General features: G+C 46.9%; 1 protein-coding gene across 1 annotated transcript; it reads left to right on the top strand.

The window, feature by feature from the left end:
- The first annotated feature begins 1,367 nt into the window (after positions 1–1,367).
- On the top strand, positions 1,368–10,076 carry GLRX (glutaredoxin). The gene is made up of 3 exons (XM_059175514.1): positions 1,368–1,674; positions 6,994–7,113; positions 8,666–10,076. The coding sequence occupies exons 1-2, from the start codon at positions 1,468–1,470 to the stop codon at positions 7,105–7,107; spliced, it is 321 nt and encodes a 106-aa protein (XP_059031497.1). The 5' UTR covers positions 1,368–1,467; the 3' UTR covers positions 7,108–7,113; positions 8,666–10,076.
- The last annotated feature ends 1,646 nt before the right edge of the window (positions 10,077–11,722 follow it).

The following is an 11,722-nucleotide window of genomic DNA, read 5'->3' as shown; positions in this document are numbered from 1 at the left end:
GGCGGAAATGGTGAGAGAATCTGCTCTGTGCTTGGGCAGGAGGGACTTGAAGCCATGGGCTGGGCAGTTCCCAGCCCTGAGTGGGACAAGCTGCCTCAGGCCCCCAGCCCCTAAGCACATTCTTTTTGCTGACAGAGATCTCAGTAGCTCCCTCTCTGTGACTCAAAATCTGGGTTTCTCATTTTGCCGTTTAATTTTAGTAATAGTTAGAGCTGCTTCTGGGAGTCCATCTTCTTCCCTCTGTGAATCGTAGGATGCCGGGGATTCCGCTGACATGACAATCCAAGGAAGGGTCCCTCGCTGGCCCTAGCCCTACCCCTCCTGAAAGACTTTCAGTGTAAAACTTCTTGCAGAAAAGAAGGACTCACTTTTAAAGGTGGTGTTTCTTGGATTGTTTGATTTAACTGACTGTATTCGGTGGGGAGGGGGGCGTCAGAACTGAACCTAGAACAGAAGACTGCTCCCCCCCACCAGGGACTGTGGGCCATGCAGGGGAGAACATCACAGTTTCCGGTGCCACAGACCCTGCTTGAGGTGAATGCCATAGCCAAGTTATTACACCACTTCATTCCCAAACACAGAAAACAAAGGGGCACAAATGGAGGGTTAAACAGAGAAAAAGACCCTCCTTGAACCTGCAGTTTGAAATCCGGGTGTGTGTTGGAATCTGCCTTCATGGTAAACTGATGTTCAGAGGTCCCAAATTCAAATGCTTATGGCCCTAAAGCAGCAGGTGTCCGGGAAGACAGGAGCTCCCCGGGGCCTATAGCAAATGGGAGCCACTCCCATCGGCCCCTAGGAGAGGGTGCTGCCACAAGTCAGTGTGACCCAGCTTTTCAGAAAGAGGTTGCAAGACCAGATCCTTCTGTGAAATCTCCAGATTTTTAAGGGTTGGGAACTAATTCCATTAAAGTAATCACAACCATAAACCAACCATCCACCAGGCCAACCCAAATGCCCTGGGAGCCACGTCAAGATGGAGGCAAAGTCCCAATTTCAGTTTCACTTCCTCTGAGGGGATTTCCATGTTTCATGAGTGATTCTGTTTCCACGTGAGCATCGGTGGGTCTGAGAGGGAAACCAAAGACTGGACTCCTAATAAGTCACTGCTGGCTCAGCCCTCTCCCCTGGGGCTGGTCTGCACATTGGATGCTTTCCAGAAGGGTGCTTTGACTACACTCTCTGCCAAAGGGCGGGTGCTCCTGGAAAAGCTGAGGACAACACCGACACCCTGGACATAGCTATTGATGAACAACAAGTATGCCGTCCTCGGCATCGCCAGCTGGTGAATCATACCAGGCTGAGATGACATTGGAGCTGTCTCTTTAAAACCCCAGCACGCGCCGGGGCAAACTCCTCCTCCGGGGAGGTTCCTTTAAATTCGAGCCAGCTGGCCCGGCCACCGCTTTACACCCCAGCAGTACCGGCAATTGAGGATTCCTCCCCAGGAGGCAGCCTCCTGTCAGTATGGCTCAAGAGTTCGTGAACAGCAAAATCCAGCCCGGGAAGGTGGTCGTGTTCATCAAGCCCACCTGCCCCTACTGCAGAAGGACCCAGGAGCTCCTCAGCGAGCTGCCCTTCAAACAAGGGCTTTTGGAATTTGTCGATATCACGGCCACCAGTGACACAAGCAAGATTCAAGACTATTTGGAAACGCTCACAGGAGCCAGAACGGTGAGTTCTCAAAGGCTGGGCAAAGGGTTCTCAGATTCCCTTTTCTTGTGGGGGCTGTGCAGGGGATCCGCCTGTGCCTTTCTCTAGGACACCGCTAGGGCTCCCTCCCTCAAGGCGCCACCGGAGGGCTCTGCAGGGTGGGGGAGGGTGACGAAGAGAAGACACTGCTGCTCAGGGGACCGGGCAGCTGGGCTGCAGCCAGAGGTCCTCGCAGACCTTGTGCCGTGCATCGGCTCCGCGGGCCCAGCAGCTGTCCGGCAGTGGGTGAGCTATCTGGAGTCTTTGTTTCAAGCACTGCTGGGAAATGACAGTTTGCAGCTTGCAGGGCTGGGGTTGGAAGGTGGGGTACAGGGGCCCCGGGTGACCTGTGCGTTTCTGTTACTGAACGCAGGGATCCTATGCACTCTTCCTTCTGGGTTCACCTGGCCAAGCAGGATTTGCTGTCCTTCAATCTTTTCTCTAAGCTTGCTTTAACCATATAACCCAATTAGCTCATTCTTCCTTATCTTATCTAACTCCACCCACTGGAAGAATCTAAAGGCTCCTGATCTGCCCCTTCTTCTCTGAGATGCTTCCAGGCCTGTGCTAGTAGGGAGTCCAGGGGCCAGAGTTCCAGCATGGCTCTCACAAGGGCTTGCAGTGTGATCCTGTAAGACACTACCTAGGTGATCCTCAAGGACCTCCCCCTATGCAAGACCAGACGAGAGCAAGAGAGCAAGGGACCACCAAGTCCCCTTCATTCTCAATAGACCATGAGCCCCTCTAAGAACTGCTTTTCTCTACCTAAAAAGGCTTCCTCTGCCTCGGCACCCCCAGCTTCTGGAGCGATGGCCAGCCAGCTTGCCTGAGTCCTCTGGTGCTGGGTGGGCTGGGGGCCGGCCCCCCAGCTCACCCCAGCCTGCCTCAGGATGCACGTTCTTGGATACAGCGTTTGCAGAAGCACATATCCTGCTTCAGTCTGTGTTGGACTGAAGGCTTCTGTCTGGGTTCAGGGCATAAAGCACCGGAAGCTGTTTCTCCTTGCCTCTCCAGTCACAGACAAGTATTTTGGCACAGATGGAGGCTAACCTGTTACCCTATTGCTTCCAGGGCCCCAGCTGTGAGCTGAGGACTCCAGTGTCAGAGGGGTCCTGCAGCAGAGAACACAGTGGTCAGAGACTCCTGCTGTCCACGTCCTGAGAGCCAAAGGGCAGGGCAGATGCTGCCAAGGACCCCGCTGGGACCCCTCTCAGTCAGCGGCTCCTAAAGCTTGCTGCACATTGGCACCATGGGGAGCTTTTTAAGAAATCTGGATGCTCAAGTCATTCTCCATATCAGTTAAATCAGAGTTGGGAGTGAGGCATCAATAGTTTTAAAGATTCCCAGGTCAAAGTGTACAATCTCTGAATCATAAGACAGGGAAATTCTAAGGATATAGTGGACAGCAAGATGACTAGTTAATAATACTGCACTGTATTCTTGAAGTTGGCTCTGGAGGATATCTTACATGTCCTTGCCACACAGAGACAAAAGTTAACTATGTAAGGTGATGGGCCTGTTAATTAACTTGATTGTGGTGATCATTTAAAAATGTGTATGTATATCAAATCATAGTGTTGTAGATCTTACATATATACAAATTTGTCAATTATACCCTAACGAGGCTGGAAAAAAATAGTTCCTTTCCTACCAAAAGAAGAAAAAAAAGATCCCCAAGTAATTCCAACATGGAATAAATTTTGGAATTCCTTTCAGCTTGGTAATATCTCTTCTTTAGAGGGGGAAACCTCTTCATGCATTCATTTGGCACATTTTTTCCCCTATCTCTCCACAAAGAAAAAATTTGTCTTCTAGTCTTTTAAGTTTGTTTCTGAATTCTTAAAAAGACCTTACACAGGTTCTTGAACCTGAATGCATTCCTTCAAGGGGAAGAACAGATCCTTTCATGGGGTCAGCTTCAGGTTCCCTCCCAAGGAAGGATTTACATCTGAAGAAACAAGAGACTTAGTAAGTTGTTGCTCTTACTTCCCTGTAATGACCTATAGTGATGGGCACATAGTAGGAGTCCAGCGGGACCTGACTGATTCCAGAAACTTATGTCTTCAGTCAGACCGTGTACTTAAAGAAATTGTTTGGGTTTTGCCATGGCCAAATCTCGTAGATCAGTACCTTCATCTATTCTCTCTCTCCTGCTCTTCCTTTATGTGGTTCCGAGTTTCTGACCCATATCATATTCCTTCTCTCTAAAGAACTTCTTTGAACATTTCCTGCAAGGCAGCTCTGTTGGCAACAAATTTCCTCAAATTTTGCTTGTGTGTGAAAGTAATTTCTCCTTCGCCTGGGAAGAATAATTTTGTTGGGTGCAGCAGTTTTTTTAAGCACTTTCCCGGACCTTGGAAAATCGCCAGGAACCAAACAAAAACTCTTGCCTTTGAGGAATTTACATTCTAGTAAACACAAAAAGTAAAATGGTTTGTTGGAAGGTGGTCAGTGGTAAGTGCTAAAGAGAAAAAACTAGGTAGGAAAGGGAGCTGGACACTTGGCAGCAAGGACCGGTTTCAAATGAAGCCATCAGCGCCTTACTGATTTTAGATCTCTGATGATGGTGAGAGAGCAATGAAGGCAGAAATTTCGCGGTACAGTGTTCCAGGCAGTGGAAGGAGTGAGTGCAGAGGTCCTGTGGTAGAAGTGCGCCTGGCAGGGAGGCTTGCGTGGTGGGAGCATCATAAATCAGTAGGAAAGTAGGAGGAGATGAGGTTGAAGAGGTAATAGTGAGGGCTGCGAAGGCTTCTCAAGCTGTTACAAGGACTTGTGAAGTGGCTTGTGAAGTGTAATGTGATTCCACTGAAGAGTCTGGAGCGGAGGCGTAACCCAAACTGACTTTGAAAAGGGCCATGGCTGTGGGGAAAAGTGAGTGCCGGAAAGTCAGCCTGAGGTCTGAAGCTGGGAGACACCTGGAGGCTATAGCAGTTCACTCAAATGAAAATTAATGTGGGCTGTACCTGGGCATAGCCAGGGATGGGGTGAAGAGTTTGGGAAATAGCTGAGTCCTTGGCTCCCAGCGAGCACCCTGGAGTATAGGAGAAGCTGCCTAGCTGGGGCCAGGTCTGGAGAACGGTATGCCAGGCCAGTCCAGGCCCCAGGATCAGAAAGCTTGTTTTAATGATGGCAAGTGTCTTCCTGCTCCTTGACCATAAGAGACTCTCAGGTTCCTGGAAGGGGTGCTGGGGCCAGGCGGGGAGGACACAGGGCACGTGCTCCTTCATCCTTCCTCAGCTAGGATCAAGAGGTAGCTGCTGGGTCCCCACAGTTCCCCACATGGCCCTGTGCAGCCTGTGGTCCACCTCCTTTCAGAGGTTCCAGGAACTGCCCTGCTGGAAGCGGTTTTGCTGTTGCCTAGCCTAGAGGGTGGGCGGGAGGGCAGGGGGCCTCTCAGCTCTCAGGCCCACCAGCCTCTTTGCCAGGTGGGGTCTAAGAAGAAGACTCCTTGCTCTTCAGGGCACCCTGTCCAACTAATTCAAACCCTCTCAACCCACAGCCCAGCCGAAGGTAACCATCACTCAGTTCTTTTAGAAAATACAGACGTTCAAGAGTGAATACATCTCCTCCTTGTTTAAAGCTCAGAAGATTTCGGGGCACCTGGGTTCTTGGTTTCAGCTCAGGTCAAGATCTCAGGGTCATGGGATCCAGCTCTGCTCGGGCTCCATGCTTGGCAAGGAGCCTGTTCGAGATTCTTTCCCCCTTTCTCTACCGCCAACCCCCATCCCGCCCCCGACACATGTGTTTGCTTTCTGTCAAATAAATACACTAATAAAGCTCAGATGATTTCTACTTCACTAGGCAATGCCTTTAACAGAAGGAGCCGTGCAGCATAATTATATTAAAGTTACACCGGGATTCTGTTCTGGTTACAGCTACCCTGACCACAGCCGGGTGTTCCTGGGGTGATAAAAGCCAAAAGACCCCCCTCCCCCAGTAATTTGGAGGAGTGGGAGCTTTGTTTCCAAAATATTGGAAGGACCCAAGGGAAGACTTAGATGTCTGACCTCCTCTTCCCACAGCTATCCTGGCAGCTGATACAAATGATGCTGCCTTGATGGCCATCCCCATGTACGGGGTCCCCACTCAGCCATGGGGCAAGTAGGGCAGGCAGCACTGTGTGTGACTGAAGAGGACACGTGTGCCCTTTCTCTCTGACGTGCAGTTTTCCGTGCTATTTCCCAGTCTCCAGACACAGGAGATAGCCACGGAAATGTGGTGCAGATTCACTTACTATCTGGCCTTCATTTTTAAAGCTCACTCCCACCAAAACACCTTCTTAAAAACACTGCAAGAACTTCCTGAAGTAATTCAGCTCTGTTTCTCATCTCTCTTATGCTTGAAAAGATTCACTTGAATTGGCATGCCTTCTGAGGAAAATCCAATGCTTTGAAAATATTTTTACCGCCTATCTTTCATGTCTCCTGCCCCTTGTGGTAGGTTGTTATTAGGGTTCAGGAAGAGGCCCTGCTTGCTTCTCACAGTCAGGTGACCGTACTGTTTGTTTCTTCAGGGCCAATCAGCCTTTCCTTAAAAGTTGGCCTGGAAGTTGTCTGGGCCACTGGGAGAAGACTTCCTCCTCCCTCCAGGACTCTAAAAACACTTGGGAAGCTAGTAGCAGGGAGGGAGCCCGAGTATGACTGGAGAGGATCTCAGTCAGCAGGGGTAATGACTCTGTCAGTCTGACTCGCCTTGGGGGACCAAACCAAACCCTTACTCCCATGAGCGATAGCCCTTGGACAAAGGATTACAAGGGAGGGACAGAAAAAATGGAGAGTCACATGCCACCACCACTTCCCCAGCAGAGGACAGAGCTCACAGCAGAGAGAGATGAATCTACTGCGAATCAACAATAGGGGACCAGACCCAGAACGCAAATCCTTTTCCAGCTGTGTTTAGAAACCAACTGACCTCTGGTGGTCCTGGCTCAACCTCAGGGCTCAGGTGTGGTCCCAGCTGCAGAGAAACCAGAATTCAACCAGGGTGGTCTAGCCAGGGTCAACCAAAATTCTTTCCCTGAAATGTGTATCTCGAGAATGAAATTTTTAAGTTATTTTGACAAGTCAGACAATCGCACGCACCACATTCGCCATAGGAAATACATCTTGGTTTACCAACATTCTTCAAGGAATAATTTCATGCTTGTAACTGAGTTCTGACCTGAAAGAAATACGTGAGGACATTGGAAAGTGACGGTAAAAGCTCTGGATCATGGGAAACTTTTAAAGGAAGGAAAAAATGTCATTCTTCCTGATCCAGTAATGAAGGTCCTCACCTATCTTAGCTTGTTTGCTTTCCTAGGTACCTCGCGTCTTTATCGGTAAAGATTGTATAGGCGGATGCAGTGATCTGACGGAAATGCATCAGAGTGGGGAACTGCTGAAGCGGCTGAATCAGATCGGAGCTCTGCAGTAATTCTAGGTGAGTGAAGGGAGGGATGCTGGCCAGGACACTGGGAGATGGCGGCATTCTACTGGATTTTATTCTACTCCAGAGAGGCAGTGCAGCTAGAGAAAGAGTGTTGCGGGGTGATTTAAAGAACTGTGAGGTCACTGAGGAGTTTCCTGTTTTACAAAGAGGTTGTGTGGATAGGAGGAAATCCTGTCACTTGACCTTCATTTAGCACATCTTTATTGAGCACTTACTATGTGCAGACAGTGTACGAGGCACCAGGAATAGGGAGAGGAACAAAAAGATGGTGTGGAACCACCATTCCAGAGAAGGAACCTGACCAAAAACAAGTAAGGGAATAATTTCTGAAACAAATTAATAGAATAACGTGATAGGACGAGGCAGGGGGTGGGGAGCCAATTTAGAGCTAATATGGTGAAGGAAGGCCTTTCTCAGCTGGTGGAGCAGAGACCTGGTTGACAAGAAGGAGAGCCATGTAAAGATCAAGCCAAAGAGCTTTTTGGACAGAAGAAATAGCAAGTGCAAAGGCCCGGAGCTGACAAGTCTGGAACATTCGAGGAAAGGAAAGTGAGCAAGAAGAGACTGAGTGAAGTGTGCAGTGAGAAAGGAAAGTAGCAAGAAATGTGGGTGGGGGCCCAGGCACAGAGGCTGTGGTAAGCCATTTGGATTATTCTCCGTGCAATTTTGAAATCAAAGTAATTTTTGTATTACCTGTGTTCACATTGCAAATCAATTCAATCTCATTGGGTTCCCAAATGTCAAAACAAAGTTTTCTGCAGTTATCACCCAGAAGAGATCCTTGGCTGAATAGAAAGCCATAGGGTGATGAATTCTTCAAAAATGAACCAGGGTAATTTGGGGGTCTGATGAGCTCTTCTTTCCCCCAGATCTCACTATTGCTAGTTAGCTGCTAAGTAGGCCGGTTTCCCTGACTCACAAGCAGAGAGATTCAGTGTTTTTGTTTTTGTTTTTGTTTTTAGTTAAAGGAAACTTCGACTAATACATGGTTCTTAGACCAAAATATTCCCTGAAGGATATTTTTTGCCCACTAATTAATAGCTTGCCCTTGAGTAATGTCTGTATATAATTTGTGGCAATTACTCAAAATAGCAGTAGAAGTTAAAAAAGAATTTCTGAAGAAGTATAACTGAATACCTTGGAATGAAGTAGTCAATACCACAAAACTCCTAATCACAATTCCACGACACCCTCGCAGCAAGTGAACACGAAGTCTGTTTGTGGCTCACGCAGCCCATTAAAGCACTCAAACCCCACTTAACTGTGATGCCAAATGTTTTCTATTCCAGAAATTTAGGTTTAGATTAAAAATGGACGAAAACAAATGACCTTGCTGGGAAGTCAGGAAAGACCATTTCCCCAGCAACCCCCGTATCACGGTCAGTGTTAGTGGCCCCGTTTTCACTGTCTTTCAGCATTCTACAATCTCAGTATTTTTTGCTGCCAACTGTTTCTGAATGAGTCTGTGTTCTGGTCATGGGAAAAATAAGGGGATTTACCTTTTCACGAAAATCCACGTCTTTGTATTTTGTTTTTCTGGCAGAGCTGATCCCAGGACGCTATCCCTGAGAGCTGGATGCCACTTCAGTTGATAAGCACACTTCCTGGTGTAGTGGATCATGTGGTGGATGGAGCCGGGGCTAAAAGCCACAGCAACTCTTTATTTAAAACTCTGAAATATGTTAACAAAGAAAAGGGGTGGGGGTTGGCAAAAAAGAGCTTCTTCTTCTTTTGACTCAGTATTAAAAGTGGACCAACTTGCCCCAACCCACAGGTCTGAGAAGGTTGGTGGATATCTTGGGTTTCTTCTTAATTGGCCCTTTGGGTTCCAAAAGACCCTGACTGCTAAGTGGATTAGGATTCACTCAGTGACCCAAAAGGTCTTCTTTCTCTCTGGCACATGTCTCTTCCTAACTGCTCTGCATATGCTAGGACACCTCTACCTCTAAGCCAGTGTTTCTCGACCAAGGTCCCCTAGGATGAATCTGTAATTGGTTTTTGGCTACTGCCGGAAAGGTACTTCACTGAGATTGACTTATAGAATTTGCATTACAAAAACAGTATGTCGTTTGAATGTACTTTTTCAAGATACGGGGGTCTCCTAGTCATGAACTCCATCCCACACCATCCTATCTTGAGAATCACTGCTCTGAATCCATGTTTTTAACCTTGGCAAGTCACAGACTCTCCTAGGGAATGTTCAGCAATGTCTCTAAGGGTCTTGAGAACCTAATTTGAGAAACACCACATGAAAACGGGTGCCAGAGAGATCACAGCTGCTGCAATCATGGGCACCTCTGTTATGTAAGATGGCATCCAGGTAATCCAGAATAACCGTCTATTAACTTGTTTAGATTATTAACAGAAGTAAAATACAACATTGAAAATGCTACCACAGGGGCACCTGGGTGGCTCAGGGGGTTAAGCCTCTGCCTTCGGCTCAGGTCGTGATCTCAGGGTTCTGGGATCCAGCCTCGAATCAGGCTCTCTGCTCAGCAGGGAGCCTGCTTCCTCCTCTCTCTCTGCCTGCCTCTCTGTCTACTTGTGATCTCTGTCTGTCAAATAAATAAATAAAATCTTAAAAAAAAGAAAGAAAGAAAGAAAGAAAAAATGTTACCACAGAAAACTTACAAACCCCTCCCCCAAGAATAGGTCTGTGAAAGTGGCCATATTCGAGAAACAAGGTCCTAAATGAGTTTCTCTCTCTCCTTTTGACCTCCACTCTATGAAAACTTGAGTCCCTTATTAAAGTGAAGTTTGTTCTAGAATTGCAATTTTAAGTTAATTTTCTTCTGCAGTCTCTAGTATGAATGGTTAATGGACAGAGATTTTTGTCTGTTTTCTATGTTCTCAGTATCTTGAGGAATGGTATTAATGTGAACTACACCATATTAAAACTTTATTTGTCTTTGTCCCTTACCGTTATAAATAAAGGTACATGCTATTGTCCTTTACGGAGTACAAATGGTTGGTGTGATTTTAAATTTCATACTGAAATGACAAATAATTGGGATATGTCAACACGGCACTGAATTATATTTAGAATCCTGTAATAGTTTCATTTCACATTCTATTTTTCCATTCCTTACCTAATACCCTTCAACCAGATGGCTGTGGACGATGGTGCAGGTTACGTTCTGCACAACACTGTGAATGCCCCTCTGGGGGTTGTGCAGGGTGCAACCTGCATAGTCTCAGTCCCCTCCAGACCATTTGCTCACACTTGCTTTCACACTTCATCCTCGGACACCCTTTCTTCGCCTTTACTTTCTTTTTTTTTTTTTTTTTATTATTTTTATTTTATTTTATTTTTTTTTAATTTTTTTTTAAAAGATTTTATTTATTTATTTGACAGAGAGAAATCACAAGTAGGCAGAGAGGCAGGCAGAGAGAGAGAGAGAGGAGGAAGCAGGCTCTCCGCTGAGCAGAGAGCCCGATGCGGGACTCGATCCCGGGACCCTGAGATCATGACCTGAGCCGAAGGCAGCGGCTTAACCCACTGAGCCACCCAGGTGCCCCTCTTCGCCTTTACTTTCAAACTTCTCATTTGAGGCCTGATTTACAGTATCTCTTACCCTCTCCCCTCACTGCCTTTGTACAAAAAAAACGCCACTGCTCTCTCTCTTGTATCCAAAAGTATCTGCATACAGGGACTTCAAAACTCTCATAAGGTTGAACTGCAGTTAATCCTCTGTACTGGTCTCTTGCCAGATTCAGAAATACTCCAAGGCAAGAGTATTACACATCATAGTAAGCCCAGTTTCAAGCACAGATTTTTTTTTTTTTTTTTTTATCAAAGCAACACATGCACGAGATTTAAAATGCCAAACAATACTGAAAGTTCTTCCTTTTCCACCCATCTACAAACCCTGTTTTGACCACACATTTATCAGTTTCATTTAAGCCTCTTAAGAAATGTAAGATAAGGCACGTGCGTGGCTCAGTGGGTTAAGCCATTGCCTTCCACTCAGGTCATGATCTCAGGGTCCTGGGATCGAGTTCTACATCGGGCTCCCTGGTCAGCAAGAAGCCTGCTTCTCGGGGCGCCTGGGTGGCTCAGTGGGTTAAGCCGCTGCCTTCGGCTTAGGTCATGATCTCGGAGTCCTGGGATCGAGTCCCACATCGGGCTCTCTGCTCAGCAGGGAGCCTGCTTCCTCCTCTCTGCCTGCCTCTCTGCCTGCTTGTGATCTCTCTCTGTCAAATAAATAAATAAAATCTTTAAAAAAAAAAAAAAAAAAAAAAAAAAAAAAAGAAGCCTGCTTCTCTCTCGCCCTTTTCCCCCTGTTCTCACTCGCTCTGCACTCTCTCTTAAATGAAAAAATAATCTTAAAAAAAAAAAAGAAAGAAATGTGAGATACATTTGACCTATATAAGAGAGTGTAGAATGCATAGTTCTGTAAATGGCCAGCCATATATCTGCCTCCTAGGTTAAGAAATGAAACCTGTCTCTAAGAGAGTCATTCTAAGGTCCCAATAAAGCACCAGAGAAGCCCGCGTGCCCCTTCCCAACATTTCCCCTCCTTCCCTCCACAGAGGTAACCATGAGCTCATTTTTGGAATAATTGTTCTTATGCTTCTCTAGAGTTTTATGCCCTAAATA

This window comes from Mustela lutreola, chromosome 5, assembly GCF_030435805.1.
Source record: "Mustela lutreola isolate mMusLut2 chromosome 5, mMusLut2.pri, whole genome shotgun sequence".
Taxonomy (NCBI): domain Eukaryota; kingdom Metazoa; phylum Chordata; class Mammalia; order Carnivora; family Mustelidae; genus Mustela; species Mustela lutreola.
This window is presented reverse-complemented; position numbering and strand designations above follow the sequence as displayed.